Source organism: Manis javanica, chromosome 11 (assembly GCF_040802235.1).
Source record: "Manis javanica isolate MJ-LG chromosome 11, MJ_LKY, whole genome shotgun sequence".
NCBI lineage: Eukaryota > Metazoa > Chordata > Mammalia > Pholidota > Manidae > Manis > Manis javanica.
Window position 1 is genome coordinate 12,448,043 of NC_133166.1, and position 27,700 is coordinate 12,475,742.

Sequence of the window (27,700 nt, forward strand, 5' to 3'; positions counted from 1 at the left end):
TCTTATTTAATAGATGTTTTTGCAGCTCACTAATACGAAGCCCTTTCCAAGCTGAATTTTTGTGTCAATAACCACATTTCAAGTACAGACAAGACTATGGCCTTGCAAGGCAACTTTCTTTATCTGACCAGGATTGTGGGGCCTTTTGTCCCCAAATCCATGGGAACTATACATAAATCTTCATATAGTTGAAGGCAATAACAAAGCACAAAGAGCCCTCCACTCCCCAAAATCAAGAACAGTATCCAACTGACTGTTTTAAAAGATGTATTTCAGTGGGTCACTGAAGGTACCTTTCCTTTTATATCCCTTCACAAAATGTGAATTACTTGTAAAAACTGATGAAACACTTTTTATGAATGATTTTGCAGCTGCCTTTTGTAAGGGCTGGCATTTACCATATAAATGGTGGGTATATATAATTGATAAGCAGAAATTTATGAACGACTTGTTTTATCTGAAAATGGAGCACTTAACTAAGAATATACGCTGGTTTCCCAAAAGCAAGACAAAAACTGGCTATTTCACTTAAGAAACCCTAAATTCTTCATGTAAATGTTACTTCATTAGCCGCTGGGTTAGAACGAGCCAACTCCATTGCAAGTGCCTCGTTTTACCACTGAGTCAGTTCTCTGGAGGACAAAACAGACCCTCGGATACCTTTCCTCCACCACTCTCCTGGGTGGTATAAAATAAATAGATTGAGGCATCTCTATGTGGTGAAATGCTTTGTTAGGTAAGAATCTCTGTAATGTTATAAATTAGGTAAAGTTTATTTTTAATGCTTTGCTTACCCTCTTTCCTTCCCTGCCTCTCTTCCTCAATTAGTTCAGGAAGCACTGGCAGAGCAACAATTGTATATTAGGGGACATGTCAGGGCTAGAGCCATAGACTGTGCCCTAAGTTCGCCACCTTCATTTCCTGTACCTTTGCTCAGGCACATGGCCACCACTTGCTGCCCTGGTGTCTTGTGGCCCCGAGTGGTGTTGCCTCCCTCGCCTGGGTATGGCCTTGCCAACGGTGCCCTGCCTCCTGACCGGCTTTCCTCCCCAGCCATGCTTTCCCTTTAAGGGCCCATGGCCCAGACTGCCAGATAGTTCTTCAATTTAAATCCAGATCTTTCAACTCCTACCTTAAAGGGAAGATATTGGTAGCAATTTTAGACCATGTATTAAAAGAGTGGGGGTAGAATTGCAAGATTCTTTTTAGTAACCAAAGACTTCAGAGTAGATCTTTGGCCCAAATTGTAACTAATATTTGTTTGTCCAGAACAACTATAAAAATGTTGCTATTTTAGATAATGTTTCAGTGTCTCTAGGGTAATTCATTTAATACAAATTTTACTAAAATATGATTATCTTCTTTGTAGAAAATTCTTTGAAATCAATTGATTGGGGGGCATTCTATGAATAAAGATATAGAGGAACCACTCATATCACATAAACCAGTAGATTCCTAGGTAAGGCCACCCCCACTCCAGACTGCAATATAAATGTTGGAAGTTATATTCATTTATTCACTCATATGTGCATTAAACACATATTCATGGAATGTGTACTGTGAACCAGACTATTTTAAGTAATTAACAAAACATATTATTCTCTATTCTCATACAATTTATGGTGTAGTGAAAGTGACATTAATGAAAATCAAAATTAACAAATAAAAAGAATTATTTCATGCTGAGAAAAAATATTATGAAGTATGAACAGGGTGCTGTGAAAAATAACAGGATGTTCTGGCCAAGATGGTCAGGAAAGGTCTCTGTGAAGTTCACTCTTAAGAAGAGACTAAAGTTCAAGAATGAGCCATGTCAGAAGATGCCAAAGTTTGACTTGTCAGACTGGATTATCCAAAAAGCTATGGCACTTATAGGTTGCTTGTGACTCTCCTGAGGTATCTGGCATATGAATCATGCCCAGCATCAGCCAAACTTCTGGTTTGAAACCAGAGATCCTGTTTTTAGAAAGATGCTTAATGCAAGCCTAATAAAGCCACGGCACTGTTTTGAAATTCTACTTTTGCATATGGTGAAATGTCACTAGCTGCACAGTTTGTTTTGTGTACACTAACCATGAATCTCTCTCTCTTCCTTTGTATCGCCAGGCCTCCGGAACCTGTTTACAGCACTGTGAACAAACTTTGTGATAAGCCTGCTTCTCCCAGGCACTATTCCCCTGTCGAGTGTGACAAAAGCTTCCTTCTCTCAACTCCCTACCCCCACTACCACCTAGGCCTGCTCCCTGACTCTGAGATGACCAGGTACTGCATGCGCTTCCTCACTTCATCTTCTTGAATTGCATGTGCTTCCACCAGGATGAATGGGTAGAATCTGCCTCTGCTCCCTTTGCTGGCACTTGACATCTTCCTTAAGGTGGAGAGATGTTCTGCTCTCTTGGTGCAACGGGAGAAATTAAGAACATTGCCTTTTCTTGCTGGTGTGATCACAGAGCGCTCAGGCATGATCACATGAAGCTCCAAATGTTCTTTGTTCCCATGAATTTTTCATAATGTACTAATTATATTTTTCCAGAAGAATTGATTGGAAATTAATCAGCACTATTTCACCCATACAGAAGGATGAAAGAGAACATTTATTGAGTACATTTTTGAGTAATATTTAATAAACACTATGCTCCAGGTATAACATAGTCTCAGAAGTAGGTACTATTATTGCCATGTAATATGTTAGTTAAAATATTAAATCTTTTAAATGTTAAATTAATACCACCACCTAATTGACCCCTGGAAGTATTAAACAACTGTCCAAAACTATAGAATTAGTTGGTTCTATCTAACTGCAAAGAATCTTAACTTTTACAATATTTTATCATGGTAGATGTTTACCTCCGTGCTCTTCTTTAGGTACTCCCATTTTACATAAGAAAACAAAAGTTCAAAGAAGTTACAGCATTGTCCTCAGTATGCCATTGCCAATCAACATTGAGACAAGACTTGACCCTTTTAGAATGTTTTAAGTCTTTTCACAGCAACTTGTAAACAAATCATTCTAAGTCTAAAGGTTGTATATAATTCTGCAGTAATATTCTAAAGTATATGCATGGTAAATAATAAAACCCCATATTTACATAATAGCATAGCCAGATAAAGAGGAGAAGAAAATGAGAATCCAGTGTTCCATAATGTTGCTCCAATTCAGTTTAAATCAAGAGATCTCAACTGTGATGTTCCGACATATGATGGGATGCTTATATAGTTATGTGTTCAGATAGAATATCTTCATATGATATGTCTTCATAGCATTGTTAGGGCTGAGAAAATATATTTTTTAAAATGAGTCAAAGTGAAAATTTATATATCAAAAGGGTATCCTTAAAATATCCCTGTTTTTTGACATTAAAAAAATGTTAGAAGTCAATTGTTGGTCTCTCTAGAGGAGTTAAATAACAAAATTTAAATTATATCTAACATTTCTAGAAAAAAATGAGGGAACATTTTTGGCTATGTAATCAGCTGGGGCAGTTTCACTACAATAATTAAAGCCTAATACTATTTTAGAATGCTTTATAAATATTAATCAAATCTTCCTATAGTTTTAACAAATCATAAAACTACTTCTTGATAGGATGGACTATATAATTTGGAAGCTAAAGGGGCAAAGTTATCATAGCCATAGGAAGTGAAGAGGTGTACACACCTAAGATAATGACTTTCTAGTATGTATGCATCTATGGTCAGCTGTGCAAAGCAGTAACACTTACTGAGCACCCCCTCTGTGCCAGACATTCTGTTAAGCCCTTCTTATGTATTATTTCTTTTAACTCTGACACTCACCGTACGAGGTAGATGCTATGAATATCTTCACTTTACAAACAAGGAAATTGAGGCTTGAGAAGTTACCTGACTTGCCCAGATCATCCACTAAAACGCGGCACGGCTGGAATTCAAACCCACGTGACCATTAGCACTGGCATAGGCATGGTGGCAGAGATGTCTTTGCTTGCTGGAAAATTTCTCTACCCATTTCTCTTTTTCTCTATATTTGTTCTACCCTGTCACCTTCCTTCTTCTGGCTCAGTGTCAATGAATTCTTTTTTTTGAACCATACTCTTCTCTGATGAACACAGAAGTCACATTCCTTGCATTCCCACTGGTGCATCCCTCCCTACAACCTCACCCATAAATACATGATATAATTTACCTTTTGTGTGGATGCACCAGGTACAGTTCTTTTCAGTTTACTTTTTGTAATCTGTATCGTGAAGACCATATGGTTTCTTTTTTCATGTTTCTTGAATTTTAAAAAATGGCAGTCTCATGTTGACTATGTCTTTTTCAAATGACTTGGCAATCCTGACAGGTACCAGTCCCCATCCCCCACCCTCTGCTCCTCCCTTGGGAACTCTGTTTTCCATTTATCCTAATCCTGTCCCCTTCTTTCTTTCCTTTTTTCATATTTTATCCTTCATTTGTAAAAAGAAAAAGTCCTACAGATGCACCCACGTGCAGACACCCACCCATTTTAGTGGTATGGCCACCAGTACACCGGTACTGCAATTCTTGGTTTCACCCAATCTTCCTCCCCTTCAGGACTTCCCCAGCTCAGTCACTAGCACTTCATTCACCCCATTGCTCAAGGCAATATCTGAGAATCATACTTAACCCCTTGTTCACCCTCATACTCATCATCCAATCTATCTTCAAGTCCTATTGATTCTTCCTCCGAAATATAGCTCAAGTCTAGTCATTCTCCTCTCCTTCGATTTCCGCCACTTTATTCCAAGCCTCCATCATTTCCCATCTATGGTAGCCTCCTGATGGGTCTCACCACTTTCACTGTTGTCCTCTTGGTTTATTCTCAGTGCAGCTAAAGTGTTCTGCTAAAGTACAAATCAGACCAATTTCCCTCCTTTTGCATTAGTATAAAATGCAAAGGCATTAACATGGCATCCAAGCTGTGCATGATCTAGCCTCTGCCTGCCTCTTAAACATCTCATTTCACTCGCCCCTTTGCTGACCACACTATTCACATTCACAAAATCCACTAAATCTCTGCCTGTCTCAAGTGCTTCCCACATGCTGTTTCCTCAAACAGGAAACTTCTTACACTTTGCCTGGTTAACTTCTGGTCATCTTAGATCTAAGCTTAAATTGTACTTTCTCAGAGAAGCTCCCTGAAAGAGAAAATTGGGTCCCCTATTATATTTTTTTCTCATAAGACTCAAGCAACTTATAACTGTATGTTTATTTGTGTGATTTTTAAACTAAATGCCTGCCTCACATTCTTATACTATAAGCTCTATGAGTGGAATTTTGTCTGTTTTGTGCACTGCTATATCCCTAATACTTAGCACAGTGCCTGGCACAGCAAAAGCTTAGAATTACTGAATGACTAAATTAATATGGAAATAAGATCTGCAGGCAAGTAGAGAGATTCCTGTTTCAGGAACAGGTCTTGGGTCAAGCTGTGCTTTGATCAATTCTCAATAGGTATATGAAACAGCTCCATGAATGAATGAATCCATGTAAGGAGACAAATAAAAATAGACTAGAGCTCACTTGGTGTATTGTACTTTCACCTTAATTATTTTGGTGATCAGTGTCTACATTACAGATTTATTAGACAACTGTCAGTTCTTCAAGAAGACTGGGCAATTCCTAACAGAGATTATTTTCTTCCTTTGCAATGGAAAATACCTCTCCCTCCAAGCAGATGTTTCCTGAAATGAAGCCAATAATTCAAGGGAAATTTTGAAGGATGCTAGTTCCATTTAAGATACCATTATTCACTGTGTCCACTGTGACCTTGAATAACTTCTGGAATCTCAGAGATAGAGATCTTGGAATTAGATAGGCAAGCCCTTATCTGACTCCATAATGATAAGGAACTTAATCCACTGTCTTCATGGGTCTATGTCTTACTTCTACTCATGGTAGAAGTATTTTGGGATATTTTGCCCTAAAATGGATAAGAATATATCAGTTCATTCAAACAGATTTATCAGGGACAGACAAAGCACAGGATATTACACCAGGACAACGTTTTACAAAGATTTGCACTGAAAAAGCTAACCAAAAGTGCTGAAGAAATGCCTAACCTTTAAGTTGCAATATGTGGTAATATATTGCAGGACATTTGAGAATTCCCCACAGTCTATTTCCAAAGCACGCATATATCGATAAAGCAATTAATGTCTCAGATCAGAGTGTGAGCTAGCTCTGTGAAAGTTAGCATGTGACACCACCAGTTTCATCCCTAGTTGAAAACTCAGAGGCATGGAGGCCAGCCAGCAAAAGCAAGGAGAGCCCATCAGCTGTGCTCCCTGCATTTCAGTGGAAATACCCCAATTCTCGGCACTGTGAATTGATAACAAACATCCAGGGGTGATGTTTGTACACAATTTACTTGTGTAACATCATCTAAAAGAAAACAAAGAAATTGTGAAGTTTTTCTTAGGAAAGCAGTTTAACTTGGCAACGTGCCAGCTCTTCAGGCTACAGATTATTATTCAGAGTAATTGACTTTTTAGACCTTCCAAAAACAAGAAGTGGGCAAAGCCTGTCATCAAACTAAAACTTGGGAGTTCTATGAGAAATGAGTGGGATTGCTGTGGGGCTCCTGTTATCCAGTACATCTTTTTGTATTTTAAAAAAACGTGTTTCTGATGTTGTAATTGGTTTTTCCACTTTGAGAGAATACTAAGTCATTCAGCTTTTGATATTCCTGGGGCAAGGAGAATAATATTTTTGTCTGTTTTCTCAATATGTATGGCATATTTTCATTTCCCCTTTTACATAGATGGTCCTAATTATTGTTATTGTGTAATTCATAAACAGAGGCTGACATAAACTAGATGAAGGCTAATTATAATACACTCGCAGGTTTTGAATAGGAAATGGACTCTAAAGCATTATATGATCATAAAACATCTTTACGAAGTACACTGAAAAGTACATATTTATGGGACTTACACTTTGTATCAGGCATATCCTGGGTGCTAGGGATTCAGAGCTTAATAAGCCATAGTCCTTCCCCTTAAGCTATTTAAAGGCATGTAGATGAAGAATTCATTAAGGTGCATTGTGATGACTATTGGCTAAAGGCCCTAGGTTTTTCCAGTGTCCCTAATCGCTAGGGAACTTAAATCAGAGTAGTATGAGAGATAATGATGGAATCAAGCATGATCTTAGACTGTCCCTTCTGCAGAGGTGTGAACTTACACAGGAATGTTCTTACACCTTGTTTCATTAATTCCTAATCATTTATAGGAAGCATTATTTATGGGAAACCCTTACCTTATAAGTCTATCTGCTAGTCTAGTTTCTGTTTTCTGCAGAGCTTAGAAACCGTGTACAATTCACTCCCTTTATAGAAATCATCAAGTTGGGAGCATCAAGCCATTCCCAGTTTAGGAACATAGAGCAAGATCTTTATTTCACAAGACCTCAGCCACATGCCATGGTGGCCTACCTATGGCAAGTTTTCTCTCATTGCAAGATAAAAGGAAACTTATGTGGGCCTTCAATGTTTTAACTATCTCAAAAGTCTATAAATTCAATATCAAATATAACTTTTATACATAATAGAGATACATGTGAGTCTCTAAAAGTAAACAGAAGAGGAATCCTCTCATTCTGCCTCTGTTTTTCTAAGTTTTCAGGAAGATCGTGAGCTCACCAGTCAGAAGAGGGAAATGTGTTCCAAGTAAAAGGAATAGCACAGAGTTAAGCGTCATGGTGCATAAAGGCACTGTGCACTCGGGGACTGGGTGTAGTACTGTGTGGCTCAGTTACTGGGCGAGTGAGAAGGCTGCAGACACAGGCAGCTGCAGATCCTCGAGTACCTTACTTGCCAAGCTGAGGATTTGGGGCTTTATCCTGTAAGCAGTGGGGAGCTTTTGAAGGGTTTTAAAACTGTGCAAAGACATAATCTAATCGATGTTTTTAGAAAGATCACTCTTTGCTGCTTAGAGAGTTTCAAGTCAGGGAGACGAGTCAGCACATCCCCTACAGACAAAACCATGACGGACTGAACTGGAGCTGTAGAGATAGATAGAAAATGGATTCAGCATTATTTATCAAACAGAACAAACAGTTCTGAGTGACTGATTCCAGGGGAAGGATTTTCTGACTTGGGGTTGTCACACATGCTCCATAGAGCCTAATCCCTCTCTCATGCCATCGTGCAGGAGGTTTCCATCTCTAGCCAAGTTCACTCTGGATTTGGTGAGATGGAATAACACCGACGGAATATTGTGGTCTTATCTCAAGCTTTACTCTTGTGGTGGCAGGTCAAGCGCTAGAATTCTATCTGCATCCGTCAAGTCTGCAGTCGGTTTCCGCCTTCACCTCTGCCTGCTGCACAGAGCACTGGGTGGACCTCTTCGTATAGCAACATAGCAAATAAAGTCTCATTGCCAACACAAGTGTAAGCATGTGCTTACACAGTAGGCCAGTTACGTCATTGCTCTGCACTGCGGGCAGGTAGTTTGGGGTCAGGTGAGGATCCTGGCCACGGTAACTTCCATTTTCCCTGCACATGCGCACCACAGCATCACAGTCCTCTGGGAACTCCCCTCCACTCTGCCACAAATCTGTGGATCCTGGAAGAAAATTTGAGCCTTTGTCATATGATTTAGTGTGGGAAATAGCACCATTAAAAAGAGAAAGCAAATGCTTAACATATCACTGATCTTCTTATTCCCTTAAAAGGCTGAATGAATCTTAAAAGAATTCTTAATTTAATTTTTAATTAAAACCGGGAGAGAAAACCCTCTGGGCATGGCTCAGAAGGCACAGCCCCTCCCCTTTTTTATGCAGCAGCTTCCTCTTCAAAGGTCTTCCCTGCCTTTTTGAAGTAGGTGAGCACTAAGCCCAAGTTGAATTAAGGAAAAGGAAAGAATAATTGACTCTCACAAAGTCACAGAGGCTACCGTTGTCCCAGTCAGTGTTATAGCCTCTTCTCTCTGCGATGTGATATACGTAGGTGCCCGCTCACACTGAAAGACACAGGCCTTGCTTTGAAATTAGTGCATACCCTATATTGACTTATTTTTTTTAAGTATGCCATTTACTGTTGCCCTTCACGTTTTTTGAGTTAAGGAGATGTTCTTTCATTAAAATTTCAAGAACTTGTTAAAAGTTACATTGTATAGTATAAAGGAGGAAGGAAGACAGGGAACTCACCCTGTTCCAACTCCAGTAGGTCAAGAGTGTGTGACTCAGAAGAGCCTGGACATGAACCCGGTTGGTCTGATCGCAAAATTCCTGTCAAATAACTCATATGACAAAATGATCTAAATTTTAACTTATTTGCTTTATTGAAAAAAATCCATATTACTTAGCTGAAACATTTTTAATATTTTCCCTTAGTTTTAGTATAGCTTTGTTGAGTTTTGGGAACAATCTTTATAGTTAGTTTAATAACCATTATGTTATTGGATAGCAATAAGAAACTGCAGAATAAGCATAATTTCAAAATTAATTCTCTATGGGGGCAGAGTAGCTATGAGAAAATGCTATGCAAAATCACTATAGCAACAAATTATAGAACTCAGAAAGAATCAAGACATAATATTAAACCTTAACACCCACAGCATAGGTATTAATTAAAACCACTAACATGTATTGAGTGCTTTTATGTGCTAGGCATTGTTCTAAATTAAACTTCTGTATGGACTAACTCATTTTATCCTCATAAAACCTACAGGATAGATATGATTATTCCAATTGCATTAAAAATTACAGTCTGTACTTTAACAAATGAAAGCAGTTGGATGAGGTAGTTGAAATTGGGTACGTCAGGATTTATACTTAGAATATTAATTCCATTAGGGCAAGAATTTTGGTTGTTTTATTTACTGTTGCATTCTCTGTGCCAGAAATGGTTCCTGGCATTAGTACTAATGGTAACAGTGATGCTGATGAGGAGGATAATAATGAAAATTATGATAAAGAAAACAATCATTTTCATTTATATAGTTTTATTATCTGCCAGGCTGCACTTTATGAAATGAGCCCATTAATCCCTACAGGGATCCAGGAAGGTATGTGTTGTTGTTACTATCCCCAGTGAAGTGAATGAATAGGTCTGGAGAGGTTAAGTGATTTTGTCCAAGGTCTTCAGATAGGATTTGAATTTGTCTATGCTGACACTAGAATCTGTGCTTTAAAATGTGCTTAATAAATATTCGTTGATGTTCTTTTCATCACACATAACATTCCTCAAGTATTAAATTCTGCTTAAGAAAAAGGTATACCTCATTTTAACTATAGTCAAATTGCAAGAGGTAGATTTGAATAGATAGATAATTAATATATGGTTAAAAATCTCAACTCTGGAATCAGAGTGTAAGGGTTTGAAACCCGCCTGCACAACTCCCTAGCTGTGTAAACTTAAGCCAGTGAAACTACACTGAGCTTCAGTAGCCTCTTCTGCTTCATAGTAATAATTGTCGTATCCATCTCAGGGAATTGCAATAAGGATTTGAGGTTAAGGATGTAAAGTGTTAAGACCAATGCCTGATAAATATGAAATGCTCCATTTATGTAAGCTACCATTATGTGTGTGTGTGTATATTAAATAACATGTTTATGTCACCCTAAGTAGATACCTTAGGCCTAGGTGGGAATGAATTCTTATTAAAAGACTATTATAAAAGGCTGTTTTCATTCATAGCTGGATGGTGAGTCCAATGAATTGTAAAGGGAGATGAATATTCAGGTTGGCAACATGGGAGGAAGGGCTGTGCAAGCCTACATACATTTATATAGAGATCCAAGTAGTTTAGAAGGCAGAATTTTGTTTTGATTAAGGGATCAAAATTACCTCTTAGAGCAGAGAAAGCAAATCTTCCATTTCAACTCTTTAATTCAGTTAAGTAGACTTTAAGCTCATATGAAGTTTAAAGGATCCCTTGGACAGGGTTTTTTAAGTCAGCAGGGATGTGTGTTCCAAACTGAATACTAAAACCTAAGAACACTCTTCCAGAGAAAATGAATGCATTAGAGGGTAAAGAAGAGTTTTATGGTTTTTTTTCAAAGCTGGCGTTGGGTTGGGGACAGTCTTGGGGGATAATAGCGGACTGAACTAATCCAGCCAGAGTCTTTGTCCAAATTTTTTTTAATGCTCCCCTTCTTCTGGATGACAAAAAATATATGCCACGACCCCCATGTGACATAGTCAACAGAGTCCAGAGGGGACTTCAGCCTTAGCTCATTCCCTCTGCAAAGTGTTTTCTTGAACAATGTGCCCAACAGAGTGAATTGGCCCAGGAGCTGGGGGTAAGAAATGAGAATCTTATTCTCTATGGTATTTCCATCTCTCTCAAATTCATTCTAACCTGCTGCCTTTCGTATGCCTCTGGTATAATTACAAACATATCATCGTTAACCCTACAGGTTTAAAAATAACTAGAGGCTAATATAAGTTCAGAGATGTGTCAGGAAGACACCCTTGAAACAATTTAGTCTGGCCTTTGTATATTCCAAATAAGGAAATTATCACTCAGACTGCAAATATGTACTAAATGCCTATTAAGTTGGTACTTCTGAGGATATACAATCCGGACATAGTCAAACTCTCAGGAGACTGGGGACCATTGGACCCAGAGGATTTCTTTTGTGGACATAATTGACAGCTGTTGGCATGGAAAAAAATAAAATTAAAGAAAAGAAAAATCTAGAAATTTATTATGGATTGCATTTTTTGAATATATGTAAATGATAGTTCCTAGACTTATTTATTTTGGATCAATTTTGATATCCCCTGCATATTAGAGTCATGGGTTCATATTCTAAGCATTCAGACTTTTTCATGTGGAATCTGAAGGTCAGATGACAGCCCAGATTTCCTTCCGTCTCTTCCCACTCTCTCGTGATGAATTACATGATAATTTATTACTATCTTGCTGTCATTGGAAGCTATGTTCCTTGAAAGTAGGTGTTAGGCTAAACTAGGTGAGAGAAAAGGGCCGGAGTTGTTTTATAAAAAGTCTCCAACCAGATGTCCACCAGTCAAATTGCTGGAATTCTGAGACCTTCCTTTCCTTCTTCGCAGGGTCCTTTAGTGACTCAGCCATTTCTACACTCTTACAATACAGCCATTTCCCACTCTTTTCCTGTAGGACTCACTCACAGCACATTACTCAGGCTTCTTGCCTTTGTCACAGGCCCATCCCCTTAGAATGTCATTTCAGAGTACATCTCCTTTTCCCCTGTTGTCCACACTGGTGCTCCATACCTAGGCCAGACATCCAGGAACCGGGCAGTGTCTGGCAGGGACAAGAGGAGAGGCCTTTCATTTCTGCCCTGCACTGCTGCTCCGCACCCAGGAATCTCATGCCACAGCCCTGAGGGCTGTGCTTCCATCCGTTGTCCGGTACCCACAGTCAGCTGGATCCTTTCCCTCAGGCAGGGACTGTTGCCTTCTGTTTCTCTGCCTGTCGGCCACAGCATCTCTGTTTCTGTCCCAGCTAGATTCCCTGCCCTGATCTTCATATTGGAGTTGTTCCCTCTAGGGTTCCTGTGACCCATAAAAACAGTTTTTAATCCAGACTCTTTCCCCAGCAGTGAATCAAAAACAACAGACTTTCTTTGTTGCCCAGTATTAATATGCAGTTTCCAGAATACCAAATCGTTCTCAAAAGATGATCTATATTTAAAACCCCAAAGTCAAAAAATGACAAGAGGGATAGGGACAGTGACTGTGGAAAATCAGGTTAGGGATGGTGAGTGTCTTGCCCGGGGATGTTCTAGGCAGCTGCTGGCATCCAGTTGGTCAAGGGTTTCCTGTAAACCTCTGGCCAAAGACATCCTACAAATCACAGCTCCACTAAACTAGTCATTTTTTCTAAGTCCTCATCTAAAGCAAATAGTGTTGGTTTCTTCTCTCTTCTCTCTAAAGTTCTCCTAATATGTCCCATGTCCTTGCTATAACCCTCACTGAAACCTCTCTCATGAAATGTCATGGGGTCCCCTTTGTTTCAAGTGGAAATACACTTATGCTCAAGATGCAAGCTCTTTCTAACCCCACATCTGCCCTATCAAGGTGTCGAAACCTTCAGACCCTTCCTTTCTTCTCCCTAGGTCCAACGTCAGCTACTGAGGGAGTTTACAAACAATCTTTGATTCTTCATACATTTCCATTATGCCCAGAGGAATAGTGAACCTCAAAAATATCCAAGTCAATTTGCAATTCTTTTGGTAGCAATTATGTATAACATGAAAACAGGATATCTCTCTGTCACCTCTCTATGGGTGGGAACCATGCTCTATGTTCTCCATGTCATACATATGCACATAGCAGACTTTTGATGGAGTGACAAATGGTAGGTGTTCACCTAAAACAGTGGCTTACCACCCAGAGGGAGGAATTTACATGTAGTGGAAACTCTTCCCCAGCTGAATTCAGGCAATGCATGAGAGAGTTGACAGTTAGAGAGGAATCCTTCTCTTGGGGCCATATTTCACCCCTAGTCTCTTGAGAGAAGGTGATACATCCAGGTTTCCCTGAGATTCCTAAGTTAGGTCACAGAAACAGATTTTTTTCATCCTACCTACTGTACATTAACAGGTGCAAAACAGGTAATGTCGACTTTTATTAAAGTCTGTTTCATTTGTATTGTACGTGAGCCAATACTAGGTGCTCTACAGAAGTCACAACATAGGTGGATTCCTCAAACACATCTTAGGAGGGCTGGGTCATTGTAACGTGCACTGCTAGGTTTTCAACGGTGGGATCAAGGTCCATGGCAAGCAAACCTCTCAGCAAACCTCTGACCCTGGGAAGGGTAATACAATAAAAATCAACTCAACAAAGTTAGAAGATTGAAAAGGAACAGATTAAGATGTGCAAAAGGACTTTATTTTTTCAGCACCAGTCACTCTGCAAGTTTGCTTAGCATGCTAAGCAAATGTCAGTGCTTGGCAGGTGAGGGTAATTGCCATACCTTCCTCTCATATTCTTTCCACCAACTATAAAGAAAAAGAAAGGAAAAGAAACATGCATTACAAATAATCCCAAAGTCTATCCCCAGAGCCCTAGGTATCACTGAATCTTAGAAAGCTTGATCTGAAAGGGTTAGAGAAGATTGCATCCAGACACTTATGTTGAGAAAATAGTCCAGCAAAATAGACTTACCCAAGAGCACATAGACAAGCAGTTTGTCACAGATACAGGATTGGGGTCGGAAACGTGAGATGCCAGTGCTTTTTCTCCCATGCCAGCTTTTTTTTTATTAATTATAACTAAATAAATCTTCCAGAATGTCTCATGCTAATTAAAGTTACATATCATTGATCAAGTCCGGAAGGCAGCAGAACTGTTACCTAAGGAGAATAGTGCTTATCAAAGGGAGTATGATTGGAATGAGGAAATAACGTATCTTATGCTTTGTACAATTTTAATTTGTTCTAATTGCTTGTAATAATCATGGTTAGCTTTTGTTACTATGAACTAAATTTAAGAATTTCCCATTTAGACCCAGCAATTCCTCTGCTAGGTATAAACCCAAGAGGCATGAAAACATGTCCACACAAAACTTCTATACAAGTGCTCATAGCATTATCCATAATAGCCAAAGATGGAGATAATACAAATGTCCATCAACTGATGAATGGATGAATAACATATGGTATATCCATACAACATACTGTTCTTCAAGCAGAAAAAGGAATGAAATATTGATATATGCTACAGCGTATGTGAACCTTGAAAACATGGTAAGTGAAAAAAGCCAGTCAGAAAGGATCACATATTACATGATTCCATTTATATAAAGTGCCCACAACAAGCAAATCTATAGAGTCAGAAAGTAGATTAGTGATTGCCTCGGGCTGGATAGGGAGATGGCAGGAATTGAGAATGACAGATAATGGGTATGGAATTCTTTGGGGGGATTATGAAAGTGTTTTAAAATTATATTGAAATGATGGTTACACAACTCTGAATATAGTAAAAACCACTGAACAATGTACTTTAAATGGGTTAATTTATGGTATGTGAATTATATCTCAATAATGCCATTAAAAATTCCCATTTAAAAGTTAAATAACTCAGAAGGCAACAATGAAACTAAGATTATGTCTTTATGATATCAAATGTTCAAGTAAAAATAATAGAAAACCCACTTAAAAATTTAGATATTTTTTCTACCCTATGACAGATTATTTGAATGGTAATTCAAAGGTTTTAGAGGTCTTCAGAATTTTCATATTTTTAATAGGGCATTAGCTCTAATTTACTAAGTACCAACTTTGTGTTAGGGGTTCAACAAACATAATCACTAATCCTCACCATGAATCTACAGAGTAGATATTTTTATCCTGACTCTACTGTGAAAATCATAGCTGGCCGAGCTGAGATTTGAACCCAGGTCCACTCACTGTTACTATACCACTATTATCCCATTATATAAAATAATTCTTAAAACTCTCTTCCCAGCTAGAGGAACTATCCACTCCTCCTTTCCTTTTGTCTCATTCTCTCTTCAGAGCCCTGCAGCCCAAGTTCTGCCCCCACCTCTCAATGGAAATTTTCTCCAAGGTCACCAAGATTCTTTGTTTCTAAATCCAGTAGAAACTTCTTAGCCCTTATCAAATCTTGTCTTTCTGGACACTTGCTTGCTGTTGCTTGCTCCTTCCTAAAACACTTTGTTTGGTTATGTTACTTTCCACATCCACAATGATTCTCCTTTTGCATGTCTGACAGTCTCTTCTCTGTCTCCTTAGATCTCCTCACCTTTTATTTGTCCATTTCACCCAGTGATCATCCATATATTTGGTTCCCAAATATGTGCTGATGCCTCCCATCTCTGTATCTGCAGCCAGATCTTCCTTGACTCCAGACTCACACATCCAGATACCTCCTGGACGTCCATTTATCCTCATATGCCCTGAACCACAAAAAGCACACACCTCCTTTGCCTTTCAGACTGTTCCCTCTGGTTACATCCACTGTCTTAGTGACCATCAGTAATATGGTGTGGTGTTTAAGAGCATGTCTTGGGTTCTAATCGTGACCCTAGTCCTCACGAGCTGTGTGATTTCTCTATGCCTTAGTTTTCTTATCCACAACATGAGAATAATAAAAGTATCCATCTCACAGAGTTGTCACGAGGATTAACAAGTTTATGCATGAAAAGTACCTGCCACATGGTTAGCTTAATGCTTCTATAGTTATAGCACCAAGGCATTTTCCTAGATTCCTCCTTCAGATTCACCTTAAGTTGATCTCTAAGTGTCATATCAATATATCTTTAATATCTCTTGAATAATTCCTCGGCAGTCTTTCCAAGTTACCTTCACCCGAGGTCTGGCTAGAATCATTGCTCATTGAAGTGCTTACCAACTGATCTCTGCCACAAGCTCTATACACCTTGTCTGTTCTCCACACTGCAGCCCATGCAAAGCCTTCTAAAATACACAGCTGATTTTGTCCCTGCCCTGACTAGTGCTCTATCACCTGCCTTTCATTCGGGGCAGTTCTCCTTGTAATTCCCAGGGGCGGGAGGGAGGAGATAAACAACACTGTCTCCATTACCTTCCGGTCCTTGCTCGAGCTTCCCCCATTCCTGATAGCCCCCCTTCTAACCAAGCACACATAGCACTTACCTAGCCACCCCAGTGCCAGCTTCCACTCCCAGATCTCTTCACCTGGGCAACTGCTAATAAGCCCAAGCTCCTGTGCTGCCCCTAGAAGCCCCTCCTTGGTGCTCTCAGCCTGGGGGAGGGAGCCCTTCTCCATCCTGAAGTCACAGAATTCAGCTTGCTGTAGGATGATGGTGAGGATTTGATTTGTCTGTCTCATCAACTAGACAACCTCCTAAACTCAGGAACTGTTTTAATCATTCCTTGTATCCTGGGTTCCCAGCAATGCATCTGGCAAGTATTAACTCTTGATTTTTAAAAAAAGGCAATAAAAATTATTTAACTCATTAATTTATGTATTCCAATAAGTATTTAGAAAGCCCTATATTTAGTGAGCCTCTGACAGGCTCTGGGCTCTGCATTGTCAATACGAAGACAAATGAGACATAGCGCTTTCCCAAAGAGACTCCATCTAATGGAAGAGACCACAGCAAACAGGAAAACAATTAGAACCCTATGCAATGGGTGTCATAATAGAGGACATGTGCTAAGAGGGTATCAAGAAAGGAATTTGCTAGCATGATGAAAGAGATGTTAGGGAGAGAAGTTAAGGAATGCACACACATATGCATATTAGAAGTGATACTTAGAAGTCTGGAGGATATTAACTAATGGGGCCAGTGGTTACATTTAATTTGAAATGAAATAGTGAGGCCTTTCTTAAATATAATCATAGACTTCTCTGCCATATTCTCTCCACTCTTTAAATTGCCGTAAGCTATTCCCCAACCATTGACAAAGCCACAGACATGCTATAAAACATCCAATTCTACAGAATTCTTCCACTTCTGGATCTTCTCTAAGTCAGTGTTTTCCCAAAGTCAAGTCCATAGGCCGCTGCTGGATCATGGCCTAATTTCTACCAGACTCAGACAAAACGAGGGAAAAGAAGGGCTCTGCAATGTATGTATATACACATCAGCAGCAGATTGCCCTCTGTCCTCCTTGGGAAGAATCCTCCCTGAAACTATGATCTTCCTCTAACTTTGGTGTTCAGTATGTTTTGTTCTATGAAATTATGGTAATAATAGCAGGTATTGTATTCATAACCTTAATTTGAAAACCTGAAAGGTAGGTCTGGCTCCAGAATTACATATTTAAATTGCTCCCATCACCGTGTGCTCTTGGCAGGGCCCCAGCCAGCCTCTCAAACCAGCCAGCGCCCTTCGCTGCACCTTTGTTTTGCACCCCCATCCACGACCTTTAGTAACACTGTGGACATCTGCTTTGGCTCCCAGCTCCAGTGTTTGACTGTGGACTCTCCCTTTCTGAAAACCCTCAGATCCAGGCTTTGCAGTCTATAGGCCAGACACATTGGATGCCCACATAAGATAGATCTTACATGTGACCCACCAGTCACACATTTGTTAATTGCCATATATTTAAATCATCATCAATACTATCACTTTAATGTACCTTTTTGGTTTTGTGATACATCATTGACATCTTTTCAGATCTCTCAGTTTAACAAAGAGAAATTCACATGGTTCCATGACTATTTTAGTTTTTTCTTTTTCTTCTATTTTTGTACAGCTGTGGTGCACATTGACTTGATCTGCTGTCAGCTCCCCAGCAAGTGTTATTATATAAATGCAAAATATGATTCCACTTTTGCTCTTGTGCTTTGTTACTGTTTTAATAATGCTTCTTTCCACCACTCTAAATTGCTTATATTATATCCTCTGGGGTAGAAATGAACAAGTTCTCTATATAGCTTTCAAAACACCAAAGTAAGGAAACACATTTTAAAAATTGCATTGTCCAAAAACCCTTTGCTTTACCTATAGAGACAGGTATAAAAAGTGTCATTTTATTTCCCAAGGTTTTTTTTCCTCTGAATTGATCCCTCAGTATTTAACTGATTCATTACACAATACTAGCTTTATGAGAGAACCTTTTTTTGTAACTTTGATCTTGCCAGATAGAAAAGCAATGTGATAGAATAGCTCTATATTATTAAATATTATGGGGCTAACATGTTGGAAAGTGGAGTTGAGAATTATGGTAGCAACAGAGGCCAGCAGTAGCACATGGAGTGAATAATTGTCCTGTAAAACCAGCATTCTTAAATGTCATCCATTAACACTGTGTATGCAAAGGAGCTGGTCTGAAATAGAAAGGAGAAATCCCACACACTTCAAAAAAAAAGTGAGAGGAAAAACTTTAGTTCACAAAATCACTCTAAGACAAGGTGCTGAGAAATAGAAAATTACAGGGTTAGCCGCTTAATTGTGTTAATATGAAGCCAGAACATGGAGAAAAAATAATAACCAAGCTAAATGCAATATAGAATTATTAGAGAATTCTTGTTTTCACTCTAAGCCTACATCTTCATTTGAAGTATTACTGACTTCTCAGTTCCAGCAGCTCATCTCTCTGGTGACACTTGCATTCCCTGTTTCTTCTCTTTTCCTTCTGCCCATCCTACACTGGGTTACTTTCTCCATCCTTCTCTGATTTTTCAAATTCTAATATAACAAAATCTAGCTCAAATTCTTAGCATTTCCACAAATCATTTCCTGAAAACTCCCACCTATAGTACCCCCTGCTTTCTCTGAAGTTGTATCATGTTTTCAGTAACAAGAGGTCCAATTATCATTGCTTGATTAAAGATCGTCTATATTACAAATCATTCATTTCTGTAGTCTTGTCTCACTAATTATACTGAAAACTTCCTGAGTATAAAAGCTCTTGATATTAATTTCTTATTATCTCCCAAACCCTAGAACAGTGGAAAACACAGTAGGAACTCAAATACTCAGTGTTTTATCTTTGATAATTATTGCTGTAATGACAGCTAGTGGGGGGTGGGGGGAGACGGGAATCAATAGCAAATTAGATGTATTATGAAAATACCTGTATGAAAATCAGATTTTGCATTAGTTAAAAATCACTGCACTTTTCTCCTGAATAATCATTTGCAGCACAAATTGCAACAAAGAAAACAGGTTTCTATGATGTCCACAGGGCCTGTTCCTAGATGTTAATGTCTCATAGGACCCCTTTAGTAGGGGACAAGTTCAATTTAGTGAGAATTCACACTGACTGACCAGTAACGAAATATTTTCTTAGTTCCAAAGTTGTCAGCTTGAGGTTGTCTGTGTCACTTGGACAGCTCTAAAACTCTACTGCCATAAAGCCAGACTCTTTTTTGTCACAGGGTAGTTAGTGTGTGTGCACTTCTGCACCACACAACTTCTCAAATAGTCCATGACAGTTGCAGTTTTCCTATGGGTTCAACACCTTTTAAGTCCAGCTTTTCCATGTAGCCTGCATTCCCTTCATTCAATCGACTTACTCTGTTGGGTTTATTACAGAACTGTTCATTTAATTTAATGACCAACAAAGGACTCAAATAAAATTCTTTGTCCCGTTTTGAGAGCCAAGCATAATTCGTCACATCTCCCACACCTTCAGATAGCAAATTTAATTAGAATCTCGAGTGGATCACTTTCTAGGGCATAAACAGGACGTGGAGACATTGAGATTGCTTCCATGGAAGAGAGGACAAGTCCCAGGCTTTCTTGGTATTGACCTGTATCAAATGTTTCAGAGAAGTTTGGACTAGAAGATAAACATGATATATTCAAAACCTTGTGCAATATTATCCCCAAAGATCAAAGTCCTTTTCCCTCAATTAGTCATCTATTGATGAAGTGCAACAATTAATGACCCTTGAAGTATCTCAGTGAGCCCAGTGTAACTCTCTCCTTGCTCAGACATTTGAAATCTGCTTGATTTTTTTCATCATAAGTTTGAAATTTGAAATGGGCTTCAGTAAGTTTGAAAATGTAAACTTTTCTCTGTTTTACAACAACCTATCATTTATAAAAATTCTCTTCTCACCTTTTACTTTCCCATACTGTGACCTGACAGCTTTTCCCCAACGGACTCTGCTGTCTTGCATTTCACCAGAATGAACGTGAGGGAGGCCTTGGACACTTGCTCACATTGTCAGTCTCACTGCCACTAGTCTGGGCTGGAATGGTATTCAGTTTACTGCCAAGAGTTACTACATTCATTCCTCTAATTAATTATTCTTTTTGAGCACCTTGCAGCTGGATAGAATCATAGAGGATTAGCAAGAATTCCCAGAAATTGTCTGTCAAATAATCTCCATTGTATACATGGGAAAATAATCCCAGAAAAGGGAAAAAGGCTTGCCTAAGGTTATGTAACAACTTAGTAATAGATGCCCTACTGGAAGAAAGGTCTTGTTGTTTTTACTCCAGTTATCATTCTAGTACACTACACTGGAGTCCCTTGAATATTATGTGACCCAGAATCCTACATTTCCTTTAGTTCCTTTGTGCTAATAGCTCAGGTGAAGCAGGAAAGAAAGTCTACTAAAGGCTGAGAAGTTGTGTACTAGATTGCTTCTTCAGACTAGTTGGAGTCCTGTGCAATAATCTTTAAGTCAACAAATGTTTGCTGAGCAAATAAGTATTTACTGTGCTAGGACTGGCTCAGTTAGATGATTATGGGAAGAAAAAAGAACACTATTTTTGACCTCCAGGACAAATTCTGATGGTGAGTATGAGGCAGAGGAAAATAAAATTCATTTTGGTATTTTTAGTGTGTGTGCTCTCATATGTGCATGTGTGTGGGGAGAAAGAGGATGAGAGAGGGGAAAGAGGCAGACATATAATCAGTAGATGGTGCTTTCGGGAGCTCTGAGGAGAGAGAGACATCACACGTGGTTAGAAGATCAGGAGCCGTTCATCTGGGAAAGGCTAACATGGTAGGAAGACGAAGGTGGTGTCAAGGACAATAGAGAAATAAGGTGAAGTGACTTGAATAAAAGAGTGGAGATGAGAAAGCGTGTGTGAAGTCATTCATTCATCCATTCAATAAATGATAATTTATTAAATGCTCGTCTTTGCCAAATGGTAATAGAAGTGGAGTTACAAAGATGAAAATGTGTTTCCTGACCTCAGAAAATTTATACACTAGACCAGACTTCTCAAACTGTAGTGGCAATAGAATCACCATTTCTGAGGAGTTCTGGGAAAATGCTGATGCTGCTGGTACTTGAACCACACTTTAAGTATCAGTAAACTTGCTTATGAATAGAGCGTTATAATCTGACAGTTGCTATCATGGACACACGTCCAGGTGCCATGGGAACACAGGAGGAGAGATGTGGGCAGCCTGGCAGCAGCTGTGTCTCAGTGGGCTTGCACAGCAGGGTATGTGCATGATGTTAGTTGATGAGTCTGAAACCATAGGATGGAACTAGATGTTAAATGGAGGACCTTGAACGCAGGAGCAGAAACAGATTCACAACTTGTTTATGAACTTCTTATCGTTGCTCCTGAGCATGATTTTCTTTTCTTTTATTAATAGTTACAGGTGATGAGAATAATGTTAGTAATAATTACTGATAATTACTGAACACTTTTAATGGACTGGCACTATACTAACCATGTTGCATTTTTAGCTCATTTGGTTTTCATGAGCATCTTCTGAGATCAGTGCCTTTATTGTCCTTATTTTTGAGAATTAAAAAACAAAACTACTAAGGTGTAGAGAGGATATCTGGATATTTGGAGGTAATTCTTACTCGCTCCAGGACAGGTATCATCCCAATTAATTCAGTGTGAAACAAAGAAAGGCCTCATGATCATAAATTATCTATTCTGTCCCCTATTACTTTTATATCTTGTATAAACTTCCGTTACCACACTAAATAAAAATTTTCTTGCCTGTATCCCCCACTATGCTATGTTTTATTCATATTTTATTTCCAAGTATCTAGCATGTGGTAAGTGTTGGTGAATATATTTTTTTTACTTCCCTTCCACAGTGATCCTCCTACTGTCTTTCATGGCTTGTTTCTCAAGCTGTTTCTCCCACATTCAATGTTCTCTCATAGTTTCTGCATCTAAAAATCTTAGTCCAAGATCTTCAAATGCCATCTCCTCTGTGTAGGCTTTTCTATTTCTTCCTCCACAGACCGTGAAAGAAACAGGTTTCCTTTCTGGCAATGTCATAACATTTTTCCTACACCTCTGCTGTTGCACTTTTAATTTCCTCTCTTGTATATATAATTATTTACATGCTCTTCGTTACCACTAGACTCTAAAGTGTCTTGTAGGAGTGGTAAGCCCTTATGGTGTAGCTATTAAGTGCTTAAATTTTGGAACCAGACTGAGCTTTGGTCTTTATTTTATTTACGTATTTATTTTTTTGAAACTAGTTTTGGTTTCCTTTGGTTAGGTTGGTTTTGGTTTCTGTTTGATCCTATAGCATCTCTGCTCATTGACCCAGCAATGATGTTGGACAAGTTTCTTAACCTCATTGAAATTCGTGTGTAAAATGGGGAAATGAAGTCTCCCCCTGAGACCACCTGGATGATTAAGTGGCCACACATAAAGCGCCTTGCATTGCCTACATAGTAAGCACTCAATACATGGAAGCCACTGTTGTTATCATTTGTGTTCTAATGATACTACTCTCTCCCCAAGTAGAAACCAATAATATTTTAAAATGAATGAATGTTCAACTTTTTTTATGAGGCCACTCCCTCTATAATATCATAAGCAATTCTATTATGTTTTTCCTCTACTCCCCTCTCTCCCAAATTACGTACATGATAATGTTTTTATTAAAGTGTCATCTAAAATACCAAACTTCCATTCACAACCTGAAAACTTGAATTTACTTCTAACAAAATACAGCTAATATGAAATTATTTCCAGTTCCTATTTTGTGAGTTCTTAAGGTACAAAACAATATGCTTTTATTAAAATTGCTTCTTTAAGAGGGAAACTTGCTTGTCAGAATTTATGTGACCCATCCCATCTATCACAGAGCTGCATAACAGAATGTTGATAATGTACAAACATCTTATGGCAAAGATAAATTAGACCATTAAGATGTACAAAGCAACAACTCCTCAAAAGATGATAATGAAAGTTCAGTGGGCATTTAAGACATTTAGTGGGTAGAAGTACTTAACAATCAGTTGGGATGAAATATTTCAAATGATGCAGTTCTTAATAAATAGTCCGTAAAATGTATACATGACCTGCACTGTCCATGGTAAACATGTCTGTCTGTTACATTCTTTATTACCCACTCTTCACTGTGTTTTCAGCATTTCCACCTATATTCCATGGACTCTGAAAATACCTCTGAAATTTCTCATGGGGACAAGACTCTTCAGTTTTATTTATTTTAACAATATAAATTCACTATTTTCACAATGAAGGCAAAATAACTGCATCACAGAATATTTTAGAAATAATTAAATCAGTGCCATGCAAGCAAAAGTGTAGGTTGTTTGCAGTCCCTTATCATATATAATTTACTGATCTGTTCATTCATTCAGCACATACATTGAGCACCTGCCATGCTAAAAGGTTTGGAGAACGAAGTAGACCTCATCCCTATGCCCATGGGTCTGTGCAGGGTCAAAGAGATAGTACGTAAGCAATCACAGGAGCCCTCAATTTATCACACAGTTAGCAAAAGCTGTAGTAAGTGCTACAAAGGAAAAGAGCAAAGTTCCGAGAGGAAATAAGACTGGAAGGAGAGCCAAAGAAAGGCTTTTCTAAGAAAGTTCCATTTAAGTAGAGACCCAAAGAATGGGTAAGGATCAGATCAAGAGAGAGAAATTGCTTTACAAATAGACTTGGATGATTGGTGACCCTTGGTTCTTCTGATCAGCTGAACCTACATCTCAGTGTCCTTACCCCATTAAACAGATACCAAGATATCACCTATTAAGGGTTGATATTTACCCTGCAGGGTTGTTCTGAGGATTATATGACATGTAACATGCTTAATACAATGTTTGACACTCACTAAATATTAACTGTTATTGTTATGATTATTATTATTACTAGCAAATTTATCTTAAATATGATGAGATGCCAGTGAAATCAGATTAAACATATTTGCAAGGGATGTCAAGAAGTATGAAGGGTCTGAGATTATTTTCCTTACTTGCAAGCTAACAAGTTAACCTGTCGTACCATCATGGATACCAGCAGAAGATGCAGGACACCTGGATTAGAGACTTTTTTATTCAGAGTAATGGTAGTAGCCAGGGTATCAGCAATTTCACCAGTTCACTGAGCCCCAGTTCCCACAGGGCAAAAACAAGGAAGGCCATGAAGCCTGAAAATGCAGCAGATTGTGTTGAAAAAGAGGAATCCCAATCCTAGGGAACCTGAATCTTTTATAATAAGCAATACGCCTGCTTGCCTTTGCCATGGAGAAAGACATTACCTTTATTATGTGGACAACAAATAAGCCTACTCTTTGCTCCAGAGACAGACATCCTGTCTTCCCAGGATGTTCATTATACAAATATCCTTAAAAAGAAAGTCCAGAACAAATGCAGTCAGTTTTTCTGTTAGCAAGATGTGTAGAAATGTGAAAGACTTAGAGAATTGTCTATCAAAAACTGTCTTCTATATGACCAGGTCTGACTTTTTATAAGATCATTCTGGCAGCTGTTGAACTCATGTGCATTCATACAATTTTATACGCTTTACTTAATTTTTTTACATCATAAGCATTTTTTTCAAACTGCCACGTTGTTTTAGCACTGATTTTTAGTCCCAATGCAATATATCAATAATATGATCCATAATAATTTAACTATTCTAATGTAGAAGGTTTAGTTTGCTTCTAATTTTTGGCAAGTATCAAGGACCATTTACTTTAAGGCATATGGTTGAAAATGTAAAGCAACTACATTCTTTGCTGAAGTAGCAATACAGATGGCTTGTAAGAAGGCTAGATGCTGACATTGCCAACATGCCTAAGCCTGTAGTTTCCAATAAGGGTTGGTGCTAATAATGGAACTCTTCAGTCTGATTGCAAAGGTTTACAGTCTATTTCAATAAAATGTTCAATATATACATAAAATGGATTTTACTTCCACCAGAAACATTTTCTGAGTCTGAAAATCAATGAATACTATTTATAAAACCATAAGAACCTCCTTCTGGAAAGTTCTTACCCAGAGAGGCAGTCAGGAACAAGAGCATTACATCAGATGAAACTTTATGCATCTCCACCTCCAATATTCTCTATATAAAATGGACCCAGTGGGCTTTTTCCAACTCGTTTAAAAAATCCATTTTTAGATTGATATATATATTTTTTAATTATTAGAAAGTTTACTATACAACGTTAGAGTGCTAGACCATCAATTTTAAAGCCCTTCTTTCCTGGTAATAAACTCATTAAAAGGATGAATGAATTGCCCGTGGATGTAGAATTAAGTCAAGTCCCATTATCGAGCATCTTCTGTGTTAAAGAATCTGTACTTGGCTCTATGAGAAATAAGAAGGCGATGACATATTTCCCATCCAGAAATAGCTCGCATTGTAGTGGGTGAAGCAGAGATGCAATTTGTTATGTGGAAAGTGTTATGATAATGTTAACAACTGCAGTGGAAAGTACGAAGTGCATGGAGTCACCCTGACTGGGAGGGCAAGTAAATGTCTCATGGAGGGTGGGGCCCTTGAGTCCCAGCATCTCAGGAGCATCACAGCTCGTCTTGTGGATTACCTATTTGGAGTTTTCTGGCCCACTTCAATGCCTCTTCTAATCTCAGGCTCTTTTTTATTATCCTCAAGAGCAGGAAACCCAGTATCTTCATGTAATCCGATCTGCCTTCCAATATGCCTGGTGATTAGAAAGGGCTTCTTTGGGATGTGTTCCTGTTTGACACTATGATCGTGCATATTGGTTTTAGTGCTACCCTTTGGGGCCACTCAATGGAAGTGCACTACCCATTCCATATGAGGAGACTGCATATGTTCATGATTTGTTTAGAGCCTTCTCTTCTCCAGGTTAAATATCACCCATGTCTTTAATAGCTCCTCCTGGGGCATGATGTAAAAACACTCATCATCCTGGTCTCCACTCCGGACTGAACATATTTTGTCTCTGTCTCTTTTAAATGTGGTTTCCAAATCCAAAACAGTACCCATAATGTGGCCTGAATTGGTGAGAAAAAATCAAGTGTAACTATTCCCTCCTTTTCTCTTCATACAATCTTTATTAATGTAGTCCAAGGCCAGTTTTTATATCCATACGACATTCTTGATTCACTACAAGCCTATTATCAAATGAACTCTCCAAACTTTTATTTTTCTGTGATGGCTGATAATTTATGATGTGCACATAGATTTTTGTCGCAAAAATCTATGACAAGAATAGATGAGAGGAAGGCACTCCAGGATGAGGAGACCTATATATAAATGCCTCGTAGTATGTGAAAGGGTCTGACACGTTTGAGAAAGGCTGAGTAGGCCAGAGTGAATATATCGCAACTGTACACAAGGAGAGATGGAACTAAAAAGGTAGATCATGAAAGTTTTTTGAATTACATCGTTGAATTAGTGTTTTGCAAGATAACTTTGACAGAAGTTTAAAGAATGAATTAGAGGAAGAAAAAAGGCCTTAAAGAGTGGGAAGTTAACTTAATAATAAAAAATACTAGTAATAATATTTAGCAATTAATTGAGTATCTACTCTATCCTGTGTAATGTATTCTACATACATTACCTTCAATGTCACAAAAATCTTGTGAAGTACTCTTACCTCCATTTTATGGGTAAGGAAATTGAGGCTTAGTTAAGTGGACTTATCAAGGTAACCCAGCTATTCGGTGGTAGAATCTGAAGCAAATCCAGGTTTTCTGACTTTGTATTTTGCTGCACTATGGTGATGGCCAGGGTACTGTGAGATGGAGACCAAAGTGGAAATATTCTAGAACCAGTTGTTACACTTCACAATGTGAGAGATGAGGGAGAGGGAAGAATCCAGCATGACTGAGCTTTCTAGTCTGGGAGACCTAGAAGATAGGACGGTAGTCTGAGAAAAGATCCAAGCGCACCACTTAACACCAGAACAGCCTCTTTAGAAAATGAAACTGGTGACTTCAGCCAGGAGTACTAAATTACTGAGAAGGTCCGAGGCATGATGGATATGTCCTTGCTGACCATTTTCCCCGACCCAGAGTTGGCAGTAAGAGTCAGCCATGTATTTAAAGACTGTTACTGTTGGTACTACTTTTATCAAATATTTCAACTTGAAAATAGACTCATTCTTTGTACATAAAAAACAC

General features: G+C 38.5%; 1 protein-coding gene across 17 annotated transcripts in view; it reads left to right on the top strand.

Moving 5' to 3' along the window:
- DLG2 (discs large MAGUK scaffold protein 2) overlaps positions 1-27,700 on the top strand; it is a 1,871,010-nt gene that overhangs the window by 1,466,051 nt on the left and 377,259 nt on the right. For 12 of the 17 annotated variants that reach the window (XM_073215942.1, XM_037010568.2, XM_037010575.2 and 9 more), the window contains one exon: positions 2,107-2,262. The exons of the other annotated variants lie outside the window; for them this stretch is intronic. In XM_073215942.1, the coding sequence (XP_073072043.1) occupies positions 2,107-2,262 (156 nt within the window). The remainder of the gene's footprint in view (positions 1-2,106; positions 2,263-27,700) is intronic. 17 annotated transcript variants of the gene reach the window in all.